The following is an 18,467-nucleotide window of genomic DNA, read 5'->3' as shown; positions in this document are numbered from 1 at the left end:
CGTCGACTTAAGTATATAATCATTCATCAAATAATTACCATCTTTTTAAGTATCGATCAAACATTAAAATATACATAAAGGAATATATTTTAATTATGTAAACAGACTTTTCTATGTCTTTATAAAATTATATAACATCAGAAGTGTAAATTTCACATTTTATCTCGGTTTACGTGAGTACTAAACATTAAAATTAAAAGTTCTTAAATAAACGAAAATTACTTATATGAATTATTAACTGGAAATTTGGAGTGATTTTCTTATGAGCTAAATACAATTCCGTTGAAGGTTGTTTTCCGTTATTTACCTGTGATTACGAAAGTTAATAACTTTTCCGTTTTGGGTCCACTGTATTTGTATGGGCTCATCGCCTCTAGCAACGCACTCGAAGGACAGGGGGAGGCCCGCACGTGACGTCACGTTTGGCGATGATGTTACGAAATGTACAGGTTCTAAAATAAACATATTATATTATATCCTGTTCAGTTCTTCAAGCGAAATTATTTTGGCATATTTTATTAGATGATAGTCAATGTGATAGTATTTAACTAAGAAGGGATGGTTATAAAAACTGTTTAAAAATAGTATTTGGTTATGATCTCCAAAACTATTTGAAGGATAGATTACATACCATATAAAGGTAAGTAACGCTTTTTAAATGCTTTTATATAATTCAGTGCTCTGGTTTTAACATTAATAAAGATTTTTTTATTTTATATAAATAAGTATCGCAAGGCAGCGAGAAAGCGTTAAAGGTACACTACACGGACCAAACTTTTAAAATTTGTTTAATTTTTTTATAGTGAGCAGTGTTGGCCTAGTGGCTTCAGCGTGCGACTCTCATCCCTGAAGTCGTAGGTTTGAACCCCGGCTGTGCACCAATGGAATTGTGAAAAATCAAATGAAAATGTGAAGGAAAACATCGTGAGAAAACCGGCTTACCTTAGACCCAAAAAGTCGAGGGCGTGCGTCAGACACAGAAGGCTGATTACCTAATTGCTTATTAGATTAACAAATAATCTTGAAACAGATTCAGAAATCTGAGGTCTTAAAAAGGTTGTAGCGCCATTGATTTATTTTTTATTTATCAATTTTTATGAATATTAATCTTACTATATAGGTTAAGAATATTGTATATTAGTGTGTTGGAAATAGATTATATGCTTTTCTATATACATAATATAGTATAGACGTATGTAAAAAGAAAAGTATTCATTTACCGAGTCGCTATTTGCATTACATTAAATAAATACTCTGAACAACTTTAGAAATGACCAGAAACGTTGCTGGATCGTAATAAAATACAGTGTTACCAACTATTAACAGTGATCCAAATTGTTTTGCTGAGCGGCGTACCGACTCCATTTTCAACATTGCAGGAATACAATCCCTCATCAGTCAGGGACACCTCGTCTATTACCAACGAACCATTTGCCAGACTTAAGATTCCACCGCCAGCTAGTTCTAGCACTGGCTGCCAGGTTCCCAGGATTGCTAAAATGTGATAAAGAATTGTTAAAATTATTTAAATTAAGCTTTGTTATTTTTTTTTTTATATGTTCCAAAGTAGTGCGAAAACAAGAAACATCTTGTCAAGGAATTTAACACGCAACTCTGGTCTCGAAACAGGAAGCCGTGGTTGAAAGGTGCGTACAGCAGTAAGTGAATTTGTTTTATACTCTGTTCTTAGTGTCTCCCAAACAATTTCAACCTGTACGGCAGTTACGGATGCGTCGAATCAAGGTCAAAATACGGATCCAACGTCAAATCTGTGTTGCTCTATGGGTGTGAAACGTCAACCTCTGTCTTCGCCGTATTCTGGGCATCTACTGTCCCGAGAAGATCTCGACAGAGTAACTTTGGGAGCGCTGCCGATTAGCTAGTAGATCAAGCGACGCAAGTGGAGATGGATAGGCCACACACTCCGATGGGATTCCAATTATGTCCCCAAGCAGGCGCTTGAACGGAACCCGCAAGGAAAGCAGAAGCGTGGCCATCCAGGAAAACCTGGCGTAGTACAATTGCAGATGAGGCAAAGAAAGCCGGATAGACTTGGAGCGAGGAGACTCAGTCTGGACGCCCTCTGCCCCATGTAGTAGTGTGTATATTATGACATTAATTAAGTCAAGTAAGAAGGTGTATTAGAAATACTTACCATCCTTCTTCATCCAGTGTACCTGTGGTATCGGGTATCCGGTAGCACTGCATGATACGATTCCCCTTTTCCCAAGAACTACTGATGAATTTGAGGGTTCCAATAACCACTTCGGTGCGACTGCAATATGTATAAATTATTCGATACCAATATCATTTATAATACATATCGAAAAAGGTGCCCAACTTTATATTTTTTGTATTGAATTCATGCCACTCTCATGCTACAGTGTTAGAATGACAATGGGAGACATAGATATATTTTTGCGATAGATTATTGGTATTTTTTTTGTAATAGATATACAACATATCTGTTCAAATTCAAAATTTCGATACCTTCCTTTTTGATGGTCAGAAAAAAATGCTTCTATTTTTTTTATATAACAGAGGGCAAACGGCCAGGAGGCTCACTCAATGCTAAGTGACACCACCGCCCATGGACACTCAATGCCAGAGGGCTCGCGAGTGCGTTGCCGGCGTTATAAGAATTGATACGCTCTTATCTCCCCCAATCTTGATGAGTTGTACGTAAGAACCACCTCGATCACGTAAACCGCATTATAATCGGGCCATTCGTTTGCAAGCTGCCAGTCAGCTAGACACGTCAAACTGACTGGGTCGGGAAGTAAATTCTTGGTAATAAGTATAAGTTTAGGATATTTGGTTCTTTCCAAATATCCTAAACTTATACAAGTAATCATCGTAACATATACTCTTTGAAATTCTCTACTTTCTGTAAAATATTAACAAAAAATCGCGTGTTAGTTATAATACCTTTAATATAAAGTTCTGTAGATTTGTTGACAGTCGCGACGTGATTTGTGGCCACACAGGTGTAGGTACCACAGTGCTCCAGCGCAACACTTTTGATCACCAACGCGCTGAATAGTTCGGAACTCCGTTCCACCACCTGTAGAAGATTATTTATTTGAAAATTTGTATTAAAAGGTTTTTCCATATTAAGGAAAATTACAGTTACATAAGAGATGATATAATTATGATGATTATAAATACTTTATATGCAGATGATACGTGTTTATTTTACTTTGGCAGTTCAATCAAAGATATCTTCAGCAGAGCCCAAGAAGACCTTAATCTACTCTTCACTTGGTTTCAATATAACTTACTCACTGTCAACGCGTCGAAATCATGCTACATTATATTTAAATCTAAAAATAAAAAAGTTTTACCTCATGATCCATTAAAAATAAATAACACGGTCATAGAAGAAAAAAGTACAGAAAAATATCTCGGTCTTAGAATGGATAGCGGTTTGACGTGGAATACACAAATTGAGCACATCAGATCTAAGCTCTGTTCACTTATGGGATCACTTCGACACATTGCTCGGTGTATCCCACGTCAGGTACGTTACACCATCTACAACTCGTTGGTCAAGCCACATCTACTTTATTTAATTGAAGTATGGGGCAGCGCCGCTAAAACTAAATTAATAAATATTCAAGTATTACAAAATAAAATTATAAAAATACTGTTCCACTATAATTATCTTGCACCTACCATAAATATATATCGAGACACTAACATAATGAATCTAAAACAACTTTATATTTATCACACATGTATTCTTGTAAAAAAAATTATAACAAGTTCTCTCCACACTAGTTTAGCTTTCTCCAAACCGCCACGTGTACGAAGTATGCGTCGAACGAGTTATCTTGCATTATGGTCCAAGATCCCAGGGCCGCCAGACGTCACGTATTTTCTGACGGATGAAATGTGGACGATTGGGTAGTGTTAGTATGTACTATGATCGTATGCCTACCTGCTAGCTTGGTCAAACGGCCAATTTCCAGGTATCAGGTAATCAAGGTACACAAAAACATTACTTACTTCACGTAAATTCTCATGGCTGATTTTTGTATATGTTTTCGAGTGTATAGTTAAAAATAAATTGTCAATACTCCCAGACACTTTCCGTCGGCCATATTGCTTAACAGACGCTTTAAGGGTCTCAAAATAATTAGTCAACTTCACGTAAATTCTGACGCTCCATTTTTATATATGTTCATCCGACAACTATTTTAAAAGCTTTGACAAGAAGACAGACCGATCCAAGGGGCCAATCATCCCCTAAACTAAATTTTAATATCTCTATGAGTGGGAGCGCGAGAGCATTATCTACGCGCATGAGACTGAGTGAGACCGACTGCGCTGTTAAAGCCATGAAAATTACTTGAAAAATTATTATTATGTATTCAAAAAGGGCAAGCAAAAGCCGTTTAATATTTTGAAGAAAAATGAAGAGTACCAACAAGCATTTCACCGTTTTGGTACGTTGGATTTTGTTGGTGATGTAGATGAAGAAGAACGTGTATTCAACATAATACAAAAATTTATCTGTGATGTTTACAACGTTCCTGGAATAATTGATGTAGATGCTGCCAGACTACAGTTGTTTATCATTTACATACATGGTATCTGATATAAATGAAGAATTCAATCGAAAGAATTTAAGAAACTTCGATGCCAGTAACTTACCACCTTGTAAAAGTGAGCTTTGGCAACAGTTTCGACGGGCTAGCTTTGGAACAATGCAAGTATGAAGATGATAAATATTTTCAACCCCGAAAACAATGGCTGGACACTACTAGATGGTAAATATGATTTTCATTGGTTCGATGGAGATCAATTACCGGGTTTTGTCAGTGAGCCGCTGGAAGAACAATCAGGTAAATTATTTTCGTTTCTCATATTATTTGTAAGAAAATAAGGATAATGCTGATGATGACGATCACGATTTAGATATTCAATTTCAAGATTGATATTTGATGATGATGATAATGAAGATTAAAAGCCACTGTTAAGAAATATTGAAGAATTAATATATTTTTCCACTTTGTTTCCAAATTTCCAATAAATAATTAATTAAAAAAATTGCTGCTATTTAAATATAAGTGGTATTTTTTAAAAATATTGTTTAGTTCTAATTAATAAATTGAAAAAAAAAAAATGTCGGCTAACTTTAGTATTATTTATTATGTGTCAATTTTTTTCTTATTTTTGTTGCTATAATTTACTTGTCAACAAAAGTTCTAAAAATTATAAAATATCTGTTCAAGTAATTTTCATGGCTTTAACAGCGCAGTCGGTCTCACTCAGTCTCATGCGCGTAGATAATGCTCTCCCACTCATAGAGATATTAAAATTTAGTTTAGGGGATGATTGGCCCCTTGGATCGGTCTGTCTTCTTGTCAAAGCTTTTAAAATAGTTGTCGGATGAACATATATAAAAATGGAGCGTCAGAATTTACGTGAAGTTGACTAATTATTTTGAGACCCTTAAAGCGTCTGTTAAGCAATATGGCCGACGGAAAGTGTCTGGGAGTATTGACAATTTATTTTTAACTATACACTCGAAAACATATACAAAAATCAGCCATGAGAATTTACGTGAAGTAAGTAATGTTTTTGTGTACCTTGATTACCTGATACGTGGAAATTGGCCGTTTGACCAAGCTAGCAGGTAGGCATACGATCATAGTACATACTAACACTACCCAATCGTCCACATTTCATCCGTCAGAAAATACGTGACGTCTGGCGGCCCTGGGATCTTGCTCTATTACCTAAAGTACGTACGAACTATGGCAAAAAAATGTTTACCTACGAAGGCGCACAGCTGTATAATAAACTACCCACAGATATAAAAAATATTACTTCTATTAATTCATTCAAATCGAGGCTAAGTGAATATGTTAAAGAAAATTACTTTTAAATTCATTTCTTATTACTTACTTATTACTTACTTTTAATTCATATTTCTTTGTTTACTTTTATTTTTAAATTTATTGCATGTACTATTGTTATATTTTATTGTGATTATTTTAAGAACGACTACAATGTCACGTTATCTAGAGTATTATTCTCATGTAAGTGACATCTTTTGTCTTTTTTGAGAAATAAAGTCTTTAAACCTAATAATTAAATGTTTCGTGTGACATACGGTTCTTGCATGTTGTACTCGGAATTAAAGTCAATATGTCTTAAAAATTTAAGGTTGAAAATCTTTGTTTATTTCAGATTTTTTCAGGCTCGAAATTAACAATACACATTAAATATTTGGGAAAGGACATGTGCAGACAGAAGGATAAATGGGAGGACTTGAGAAGAAAGAACCAGATTGACCTGCAAACATCAGTCCATCACTCAAGGGACACGAATCACACACCTTCGAGGCATTTATTTTATAGGGCAGTGAGACAGGGATAGTGATACTTTGAGATAGACATTTCGAACGTTTTTTTGGACAGCATTTATTGGAGGTACGGTTAGTCCAAGGTAAAATAAAAAAATCTATGAGTTGGAACTAGAGCCAGACTGGTGCTTTTCTCGCTCAACGCAGTATTGCAAATCAGCAATGAATTTTTACATTTCCATTTATCACATTTAATCATTATTACTATGTAGGTTAAGAATATTGTATATACGTATATAAATAAAACTACATATAAATAAACATGATCACATGACCAACCTTTAAATTACTAGGAATCCGTTTTCCGTCCTTCAACCATTCGAAATGTATCGGCAAATCTCCCGTTCGCACATTACAATAAATATTCGCGACCTGACCTTCCTGCAAATTATTTCCTAGCAACAGGTCATCCAACACTGGTGCTTCTATGACTTTAATGTCAAAATCACGTCTGGCCATTTCTCCAGACGGACTGGTCACTGTGCATGTATATTTTGCGTTATTGTTGGCTTTACCAACTTCCGGAATGGTTAATACTCCATGTATGTTGGCAGCACTGCGCGGTTTTCGTTTCAAATTGAGAGAATGGCCGTCGGCGACTTCTTGATTATTCGTGTATTTAAAATTGTTTGTACTTATTTTGTTGCTTCTTAGTATTCTTCGTTGGCTGCGTTTGTAACGACTTGGGAATAGATTATTCGGTGTTATAATCTTACCTTTGAATTCCCAGTCGATTTTACTGAAAAATGAAATTTTACATTATTTTAAAACTTAACAGATTGCTTGGACTTTTTTTTCAGATTCCCTTAAAAATTTTAAAAATATTTTGTTAGTTACTCACACATAAGTTAGAATTTTAATGATGAAATAATTCTAGAAATTGATGCAGTATTTTATTTGTTTCAAACACAAAAATCGTTATGATTACAATTTCACTAAGCAATAAAATATACGAATAGAAGTATTTGAAACATTAAATTGCGTACACTAAACTTGGACACGATGCAAAAATAGCAATTTAAATAATAGTCCGTGATAAAAGTTTATTAAAAAAATCGGTTGTCTGTAAAGTCGGTTTACTGACGATAGTTGAACGTGACAACGTCATTAAAAAATATTGATGGGATGGTTGCATTTTTCAAAAAAAAAGTGTGTGTATGTCACCTACGACGCACGATTGGAGTTTACTCCTTACGAACGATAATTATGATATACATTTATCGAATAGAAAAAAAGGGTAAATGAACGCATCTGCTAAAATGATAAGAGAAACAAAGATATATCTGTAATTATTCGGATCATTTATATTACTTCAATAAAGCGTATTACATAAAGTATGTTACAAAACAATATAAATAATAATAATAATAAACGAGTCTATTATTTAAAATAAATCTTGATTTCTATACAAAACGGCACGAACGACTTCCATACTTTATAAGCTGTGGTGTTAGCTGCTGTCCCAGGCTTATAGTTTCGGCTTGTGTCAAATGCACTGCAGAACAAAGATGGCGATAATGTTCTGTGGCTGTCGACCATATTTTCATACTAAAGGTGGTAAGAATATATGTTTTTATAATATAAATGTTTGTAGTAGTAATAAAACGTACCTACATCATCTATGCCCAAATAGGATTTTCTTTCTGTGACCAAAGTTACCTTTATAGTAAGAGAAGAATAAGAATGAACAATCTTTTTAGTTTTAATTTCACTGACCATTACTATTGACAAAACTCTATGGCACGCTAGACAATCTACTTTTATTTTTTACACCTGTCAACACTGACAATGTTGTAACGTGGCTGTCAAAACGTGAATTCAAAATAGAAAAGTCTGTGTAATGTATTCCATCTCATTCTTTTACACGTTCAATTCTACAGATATATATGTTTGTCTCTTTCTACATAACGCCTCAACTTTTCGTGTTACACTTGATTTTACTCCTCATAAAATACCCGTACCGGGCCTTATAACTCAAATCGTTTCTTAAGGAGTAAACTCCAAAAATTAAATTTTATTTGTTTGATAGGTATTATGTATGGATATAGAGAAGGAGGTAAATGGAAATCACAATCGAATTGATCAAGTTACATTTATTTGTACGCATAAATATAATACAATTATGTCAATTTTAAATGGAACGCCTCAGAGCGAGGTAACGCCTCAGAGCGAGGTAACGCCTCAGAGCGAGGTAACGCCTCAGAGCAAGGTAACGCCTCAGAGCGAGGTAACGCCGCATGAGTCATGTTTTTTCGTACGTGCAGCCGGCTCCATCGAATTATAAGACGTTGTCACGTCAAAAAAACAAATTGTAGAATATCTAATTACCTAATTGGGTAGCCATAGAATGGACAACGTAGATTTAGTGATTCACCACTCTGCACCTTAATCGGGGGTAAGGCTCTAATATATGGAGGACCTGGAAATCAAAAGAGACCACGTCCAATCGCTGTATAGCCATTATGGCCGAATTGGTATAGCATTATTATTATGAAGAGCAGTGTTGGCCTTGTGGCTTCAGCGTGCAACTCTCATCCCTGAGATCTTAGGTTCGATCCCCGGCTGGGCACCAATGGACGGTATTTTTTTGTGCGCATCTAACATTCGCTCGAACGGTGAAGGAAAACATCGTGAGAAAACCGGCTTGCCTTAGACCCAAAAAAGTCGATTGCGTGCGTCAGGCACAGAAGGCTGATCACCAACTTGCCTATTAGATAAACAAATGATCATGAAACAGATACAAAAACCTGAGGCCTAGACCTAAAAAGGTTGTAACGCCATTGATTTTTTTTATTCTTATTATGATAATACTAGTGGACCCCACAGACGTTGTCCTGCATGATATTTCAAGCTATTAGGATATTAAAGTATGAAAGTACCGACTGCAGCGCCACCTGCCGGGCTGATTTGTGAATCTAAACCATTCCCAGATCCCCTTGAACACACACAAAAAATTTCATCAAAATCGGTCCAGTCGTTTGAGAGAAGTTCAGTGACATACACACTCACAGAAGAATTATATATAAAGATTTTACCATAAACGTCAAGTCTGCTCTCATGAGACGCTACTTGGTCTCCCTCAGTTGCTGTACAGGAATAAAACCCACCATCTTCTACTCGAAGCCTGGTTATATTCAACTGAGCCAACACAGAACCGTCAGGTCTCATGATTTGGCCAAATGCGTATCTAGAAATACAAATCTTAAATAGGATAACAGAACACATTTATTGATTCAACATTGTGAAGCTTTAAAACGATTTCTTAGCTGAGGTACAGTGTTTATTTTTTTTTTTTATAAATATCATTTGATTCAAGTCTTCCATAAACGTCCCTTGTTTGAATTTTCTATTTTTGTTTTTATGTAATTTAAAGAATTGATTAATTCAAATAGTTTTGTTTTTAAGTAGTAAGGCTGAGAAATTTATGTTTATAAAAAATATTTTACAATAAAACTGTGACTTAACAATGATGAAGTAGAAAAACCATTATCGTAAACACTTGTATTGATAAGAATATAGCTCCTTATTTGTTGAGTATTACAATTATATGAATGATTATTTAATACCTGGAGTCAGTGTTACTAGATACTGGGATCCCATCACGATGCCACGAGAATTGGGGTGGTCGATCTGCGATTGCAGCACATTGTAGGCTGACCTGAAAGCATTTTATACTTTAGCCTAAACGGGAACATGACTAATATTATTTTTATTCATCTCTTATATCAACTTGTTGTGGCAGTCTCTCACTGGTCTCATATTTATATATTATCTAATTAAATTATTTCTTCTACAGTTTTTTAGGGTCTGTAGTTTCCACACGCATTTTATGGAATTATATATATATATATAATATTGGTTTGAGTTAAAGTAATTTGAGATCTGTTAAAACAAATCGGTAATCTGCTGAAGACCAGCCCTGCGATACCTGTAACTCACTTTTCGAACTCACACAGCGGGTTTTCGCATCGGCGGTCGCTCTCAAATCAGTTGTGAAGCACTCATTTTATGATTTGGCATACTGATAAACAATAAACTACAAGCTCCCACCTTTTCAGAATGCCCTAATGAATGAATCACCTAAAATATTTTTTTGGTTCAATTTATTAAATTACTAAACCAGCGAACTTCGTACCTAACAGTCACTGAATCCCGTATTACAGACTATCTGAACTTAATTGATGATTCTAAGAATGCAAGATAAATATTACTTTATTAGGAAATTATTACACAAATAAGTAAGCGTTTGGACTCACGCAGAAATATTTGACAACCAATTTATATGTCAATCCTTTTTCAATACATACATAATTCTTATATTGTGGGTATATCTTGTCGATTCGAGACCTTTATTTAAATACGTTGTTTAATTTGAGGGAACATTACGAAGCGCAATATTTTGTCTTGGAAATTTAATTAAATTTTATTTTTTTAAAGTTATTTTGCTATTCGTGACCAATACAACAAATTAAAAACTATGAAAATCGGTCCAGCCGTTATACTTATTCAAAAAAAAAAACCCGACTTACTTTTAAATATTAAAGAAATGCTATTTCTACTGATTAAATATCGCAACTTGCATTTTATGTATAGCTAAGCAATCTGTTACCTCTGCTAAATTTAGAAACAACCAAATTAAACCGTAAATTTAAATAAACCGTGCTTTGTTTCACGTTTCTCATATTAACACGAAACGCAGTTTTGTATCGCGCAGCCCGGACATACAACTACCACTATTTAAGCCTTGAATTGTTTAAGCTATCGCTATGCTTAAAAGTATTAAGAATATCCATAGCGCTAAATAAGCTGCATCATAAGCACACCCCACATACACACCCTCACGTACATACCCTTCCTTTCACACCAACACACAACACAGCCGAATTAGGTATTACTTAGTTAAATGTATTTAATAATTTTTCCTTTCGTAAATGTTTGAACCTTTTGTATTTATTATGTATTCCATGTTTATCTTTAGTATAAATATTTATTTTTATATATTATTTATGTTAGCTGTAGGATTACGAAATAAATAAAACCTCTTAATTAAGCTACTCACATCTCCACCTGGCGTAAGTGTTCTTTCAGTAAAATGTTGATTAATTATGACTCTGTCTGAGAAACGCTTGCTCCGACTTGACTCCGCATCTGAAAATTAGATTTATTCTTTCATTTCCATCTTGGATTTAATAAAACAATAATTATGATTTAAACCAGCTGTGTTTCGCAGATTTCTGTATCTTCTAAAGCAACTATAAAAAAACGAAAGACGACTTAAAGATGTTAACAATTGCAGTCGTCATCTAATATATAAAATGTTCGTTCCCATATTCCTCCGAAACGTCTCGAACGATTCTTATTACCTTTTTTATGTTTATTCAGTAAGTCTGAGAATCGGATAATATCTATTTCCATCATCCCCCTAAATGTTAAGGGTGGTCCCACCCCTAAATTTTTTTTTATTTTTTAGACAAATCTTTTTGCTTTTATTTTTTTTTTATGATACAGCATACAAAAATACATACAACCCTTAATTGTCACCCCTCTACGATAAACCTCTTTGTTTATTATAGAAGATAGTTATTTTTATTGAACTAAAAAAATGTTTCCTAGATATATTATACATGGCAAAACGAAGTTTGCCGGGTCAGCTAGTATTATATAATATATAGTTTAATAATCGGACGTCAATGCAAAATGCGAAATTTCACCCGTATCACCTTGACGTCCGTCGTTCCAGAACTCATCATTTTTATGGCAGTTTAGGCCGCGCACGACCACTATGTGAAACCAGATGCTCAATTAAACAGTTCGACTTAGGGACCTTCAAGAAATAAGCGTACCAATTCTTAAAAGGCCGGCAACGCACTTGCGAGGATTGACCGAGAGTCCACGGTGTGTTAGGTTCAAAAGATTGATAGGCGATCTACATCCCAATTAGAAATGATACAGAGATCTGAGGCCCAGATCTAAAATTTTATAGCGCCATTGGTATATATTTACGAATATTCGAATTATCGTTTAATATTTTTTAGGAATATCTAAACAATACAAATAATAAATACTGTTAATTAAATCTTTTAGTACATAAGTATTAGTATTCAGCGCCTATTCCTTGAGACGAGTCTAAGACTTGTTTTGTCACAATGTTTCGGGGCTGAATTACCTTGCGACCTTTGAGGATCGCACACTTAAACTTTAGGCTAACACTTATTAATAATAATAATAAAAGGCCCGATTAATTACAAAAATAATAACAGTAAAATATGAAGCTTAGATGTGTTATATACATAGTTTTTTCTTGGGGACACCAATATGTACCTATATCCTACGTACTTTTAGTAGCCCCTTCATGACTTTTTCCAAATATCTCTGTCCATAGCTTCCTTTCTCCATTCATTTCTTGCTACCGCTTCTATTTCTTCTATCCACTTTTTTAAATATTTTTTATTCTATACTAAACCAGCGTAATTCCTACCAATCGTGGTTTCTATTGATATCAATGAATAGTAAATTTACCCTCAGAGTAATTCATTCCTGAAAAGCGATGTTCTAAAGTATCTGTTAAGCCATATAGTTTCAAATTTCCTAAACAGCCAAACCCAATTTGTTTGAGTATCGATTGCAATCTCCTAATACCTTGGATATTTGCCCGTTACCCGACAGCGCGGGTAATGAGGAGTTATGGGTTTCAATTAAACGTGTTAAGAGTAACTAATTCTAAAATTGACACAAGTTTTGCAGCCCCAGAATCTTGAAATATCAAACACCCCAGGGTATCATATACATAACCCTCTGGGTTACTATGTTCTAGGATTACGAAGGTGTAAGGCTTGTGTTTTATTTTAGTATCGAGTATGTTAAATTTGACAATATAGCTATTTTATATCGAATATTATTAAAGGAAAACTGAAGGTACTGTCAAAACAAAAGGTGTAAAAATTTAAAAATAGAATCTGTCAAAGTGTACAAGGGTGCAACGTGATTTAGGTACGCTGTTAGAGTTAAAATGTCCATCCTCTCATTATCGACCCTCGTTACATTGGACATTCTGGTGGAGCATGGTGACCATGTTTTTCATTGTTTTGGTACCTATACTTTAACGAAATTATATGTATAATTATTTATAGCAGATATAGACATGTCTGTGTGTCTGTATGGAGGTCTGGAAAAAAAGATGCTGTTTTTTTTTGAATGCTGATGAGTGATTGAAATTATGAACTCAACAGCTTAAAAAAATTCAAAAGTATGTTTCTTATGGAATATAAGATACAGGTATCACTTATTCCACGTCATCAAATTTGTCTTAGTAGATATCCCTACTCATCAGCAAAGAAGACTGATGGTGTAGGCCGAGAGAAAAAGCTGGCGTAAATTTTTTTGGGTATTCTTTTAAAATATCAAATCGTCATACAAAATGACTATGACAAACATAGATAGAACAAACCAGAAGGAGGGAGATACGGTCCGCTCTTTCATTCGTATTAAAATACAAAACTGAACGGAAACCTTGCAGTCCAGTTTCCGGAAGCGGCAACATGACATGTTCACAGGCATGACGCGTGAGCCAGCCATCTTTCTACTCAACCATATTTGAGGGTATAAAAAAGGAAGAAAACTACCCGTCATACACCGTGCTCTTTTCTTTATACAGGGTGTCCCAAAAGTCGACGTCAAGTCGAAATTTTCTCATAGGTAATGCCACACCAGTTATCAGAAAAATTAAAAAAAAAATAGGTCATGTATTTTTGAAGTTATGGATATTTTTTTGTTATTCCAGAAAATGCACACCATGTGACAGTTTTATCATTCCTGTTGTTACAAATATTTACTTTTTGCCAATTTTTTTTCTCTTAAGTCATCCCGAATAGTGTTTTATGTAACCTGATGTGCTGTATGTGCTGATCACTCCAACTTTTAGGAAAATGTCATTTTGTACCGTACCAAGTTTTCAAAATAAATTTTCGCACTACTTCAACTGATCGTCCTGAAAAAAAAATGTATCACTCCAGTTTGGCAAGTAGCTTTAAAAGTTAGCGCGTTTAATAAGGATTCTACAGTGGTATAACACTGAGTCCATTATTTCTTAGATCGGCCATAAGAATTTTTTTTTGTTAAACAAAGTCTGTTTTTAACAATCTCTTTGAAATTACAACAAATGATTCTAGCGCACCCAAAACGTCTATCTATCTCGGCACTTGCATCAGATATCCGTCCCATTGGTATGGAATAGAGAGTGAAACTACACACTTTTTTTTGCCACTCTCGATTAGAGCTTATCCGTGGCCTAACCGGCCTGGAAATAAAAAAATAATAATTTCCCATTTTATCCCAGAAAACAGGTTGATAATACTCAACCACGAAAATCGGAATATAATTACGGCTGGGACGGATTGCAGTTTGCGAATCAAATTGGTTGCTCCCACGGGCTCGCGGGTGTTGGAAAAGAATTTTGGAATTCCTACCGATGATTTACGATCAATTATAGTTATAAATTCTCGGAATTACGTATCAAAGGGAATATGAATTGGGAAGTAATTTTTTCATTGCCTTTTTTACTTTATGGCTTGATATATTCTATAGGTTGTATGAACCATTGTTACATTGTCGTTATTTCTGTGCAACCGAGAAATAAAAAATGGTATGCTTCTAGATCCATATATGATCTAATACTAAGGTTCAATGTAAAGTTCTCGAGTTTTTATTGTAGTTTAAAAGTATCGCCCATTTTTTTCTATCCGTCTACATCAGCTGAAGCTCTGATTGAGTATTATAAGCTCAGGCGCACATTTTTTATATTGCAATACAATTGCTACTTTTGGCTCCACTCGGTGATATTTTTAACACTATTCAACTAAGTAAAACTAATGGATAAAATCGCAATTTATATTAAAATCATACTCAATCATTTAGACAGATAACTGTATTGTTGTGGTCAGACTATTATAACTATATTAACGCCATCAATTGCCGCCAAGTTGGTATTTTCATTAACAATATTGTTTTTAGGAAACTGACTTTTTTACACGCTTTATATTAGCTTCACCTGTATGTATGTATGTATCCGACTCCTTCGGACTCGATTTTGACCCACTTTAAACGGACAGATTTAATTCAAACTTTGTACACTTATAAAGAATCAGCGACAATATAATAATTTCATAGGTTTAGTTTTAAATTTTTTTTAAGTCCACAAAGCAATACGATTAAATTGAGACAACACGTATTGCTGCTAGGACTAAAAAGTGGAAAATAAATATAATTAAAAAAAACTTCAAAACACGCTTTTAACACGGGTTGCTCGATAGACGAAAAATATGGCACAGAGTGCGCCACGCTTTTTCACAATAAAACCAGTATTTTTTGTTCATTACCATTTTCAGCCTTAATAAGGAATTATTTTTCACTTTTTAGTTTGATGTGCTTTAAAAGCGTGTTTTATAGTTTTTTTAAACTATATTTATTTAAGAGTAATTAAATAAGTTTGTTAGAAGCTTTCACCGGAATTATATCGAATAGCAATCAGCTTGCTTATTTAGTTAGTTGAGACGTTAGTTAGCTGATTAATGAACTTACGTAACTCGGGAAATGACTTACGCGAATAGTTAATTTGCAAACACACTATATATGCAGGCTAATGAAATTCAGAGAGCATCGTTTAGGGATACATTTTTATATATGTTACAGACACTTGCGAATGTTTGAGAGAAAGAAATACTATTTCTGCTGTCTGCTGATAGTAGTCATGGAACGAACCAGATGAGAAGATGGCATTTAAATTATTTATAACAAGTTAATAAAAAACTTTGATAGATTTTAACGCACGTAAATAAAGAAGGTTTTTAATATGTTCGATCAAAAACTTTTAATAACATGGAGTTACTTACCACTTATAAGAGTCCTGTGCTGCAAGAATCTGCAACAGAAACCATACAAATAAACATCCGGTTTGCATACTTAAGCTTAACTTAAGCTATCACTTATTCAGACAAGACAAAGTGGACTGATCACCTAGTTGCGTTATATAAGTAACCAGAACTAACCAACCTTATTTAAGCAAATAAACACATTAAACTATTAACTAAAACATAATAATGAAATTGATTTACTTCAAACGAATGAGTAGGTTTTTTGGTTCACTTTCCGACTAAACGCAACAACAAACACTTTCATACTAACACATATTTCTATGTTATCTTATCATAAGTAGGTTCATATAAAACAAGAGGTAAGAAACATTTTTCTTTCCGTTCACTAGTAAAATAAATAAATTTGTTCAAACTCAAACTCAAAATATCTTTATTCAAGTGGGTAACCAAGTACACTTTTGAATCGTCAAGTTAAATTAATCGTAAATTTACATTTACTACCAGTTCGCAAGTCAAGGGCGTAGAGCGGGTAAGAAGAACTGGCAAGAAACTTTCCGCCACTCTTTTTAATCGCCAGGTATTGTCATACACATTGTTTGAACTGGAGCAATTCAATCCCTTTTTCTAGGATCTTTTAAGTAGTCCTTTGATTAGGATCATTTAAGTAGTCCTCAAATTTATAAAAAGCTTTGTTGATTAGTTTTCGTTTAACGAGGGCTTTGAATTTATTTAGTTAAATCAGATTAAGTAATATTTGAGGCAAGAGATAACGTTTAACAAAATTGTTTTAGAATCTGAGGTTGTACCCCTCGTGCGAAACAAGCCGAACCAAATACTTGTCAAACTGCTTGTCTGTCTATATTGGACCTGTATTGAACTATACATATGTGTAGCATCATCAAAGGTAGTACTCCACTCAAGCTTATTCAGTAGCGTTGTGTAGTGGATTATGCAAATGCTTAACTTGGGTTCGTGCCGGCACGATGTTATGAATTATTCAACACTTGCTCCAGTTTTTATGAACATAACAGATGCATCTGCTATATTGTGTCACGTTAAGCACTGGGGGGCTACACATATTCAACAACTAGTTTTATGTAGATAGCTTGTCTAAAGCTAAAGTTACAAGTTTCCTTAGTACGTGGCTACTACGCTACAAATTCTCGTAGCGCCTACGTTCTTTTGAACTACTACGCAATTATGAACGCACACACATTTGTAGGTTTTAGTACATCTTTAACTCTACACACTAAAGGCTACACATATTCAACAACTAGTTTGATGGAGATAGCTTGTCTAAAGCTAAAGTTACAAGTTTCCTTAGTAAGTGGCTACTACGCTACAAATTCTCGTAGCACCTACGTTCTTTTGAACTACTACGCAATTATGAACGCACACACATTTGTAGGTTTTAGTACATCTTAAACTCTACACACTGGAGGCTTCACATATTCAACAACTAGTTTGATGTAGATAGCTTGTCTTAGAATGAGCTTAAGTTACGGGTTTCCTTAGTAAGTGGCTGCTACGCTACTAATTCTCGTAGCACCTACGTTCTTTTGAACTACTACGAATTGTCGTAGCGCCCACGCTTTGACAGTGGTTACATTAATTTTGGCTTACTTTTGTGGCTTCACTAGAAGCAGTGGATATTTTATAAAGTAACCCTTGAAGTTAAATAATACATCTTATACGATTAATTTAATAGAAAGGATATTAATGAAGATCCTTCGTAAATCAAGACGCCTTCGCTGTATAAAACCTAAAACGAATATGGTCAGGTGTCAAACCTGACAAGATCTTTGGATTTTATGTTTTCTAACGTGCCCTGTGTTGCGTACATTCTTAAAAGGCCGGCAACGCAGTTGCGAGCCATTTGGCATTGTGAATGGGTACCGGCATAACTTAACATCAGGTGAGCCTTCTGCCCGTTTGTCCCATAAATTTCATCATCATCATCATCACACGTGATGTACGTTCTTATGAAATTTCATTTCATAAGAACGTACATCACGTATTACACAAAAATGAAAAATAATTACATAAGAAAACTTTCAAACTCACATTTATACCGAGCTGGGCTAAATTACCAAACCCCGACCCCCACAAAAGGGGTATGAAGATGAAAAGTCAAAATTTACATAATTCTAACATAAGAAGTCGGAAACTCGGATATTAATTATATACGAGTTCAAGCTGTTATAGGGCTGTTGGAGTGGAGTGCT

General features: G+C 34.5%; 1 protein-coding gene across 1 annotated transcript in view; it reads right to left on the bottom strand.

The window, feature by feature from the left end:
- LOC125059084 (Down syndrome cell adhesion molecule-like protein Dscam2) overlaps positions 1 to 18,467 on the bottom strand; it is a 56,182-nt gene that overhangs the window by 13,092 nt on the left and 24,623 nt on the right. The window contains exons 4-13 of the mRNA XM_047663285.1: positions 16,261 to 16,289; positions 11,433 to 11,521; positions 9,940 to 10,031; positions 9,409 to 9,560; positions 8,702 to 8,792; positions 6,653 to 7,112; positions 2,929 to 3,064; positions 2,156 to 2,275; positions 1,318 to 1,494; positions 308 to 452 (exon numbers count right to left, since the gene is read on the bottom strand). Of these exons, the coding sequence (XP_047519241.1) occupies positions 308 to 452; positions 1,318 to 1,494; positions 2,156 to 2,275; positions 2,929 to 3,064; positions 6,653 to 7,112; positions 8,702 to 8,792; positions 9,409 to 9,560; positions 9,940 to 10,031; positions 11,433 to 11,521; positions 16,261 to 16,289 (1,491 nt within the window). The remainder of the gene's footprint in view (positions 1 to 307; positions 453 to 1,317; positions 1,495 to 2,155; positions 2,276 to 2,928; positions 3,065 to 6,652; positions 7,113 to 8,701; positions 8,793 to 9,408; positions 9,561 to 9,939; positions 10,032 to 11,432; positions 11,522 to 16,260; positions 16,290 to 18,467) is intronic.

Source organism: Pieris napi, chromosome 19 (assembly GCF_905475465.1).
Source record: "Pieris napi chromosome 19, ilPieNapi1.2, whole genome shotgun sequence".
Classification (NCBI taxonomy): Eukaryota; Metazoa; Arthropoda; class Insecta; order Lepidoptera; family Pieridae; genus Pieris; species Pieris napi.
The sequence above is the reverse complement of the archived record's forward strand: the minus strand, read 5'-3'. Positions and strand labels throughout refer to the sequence as shown.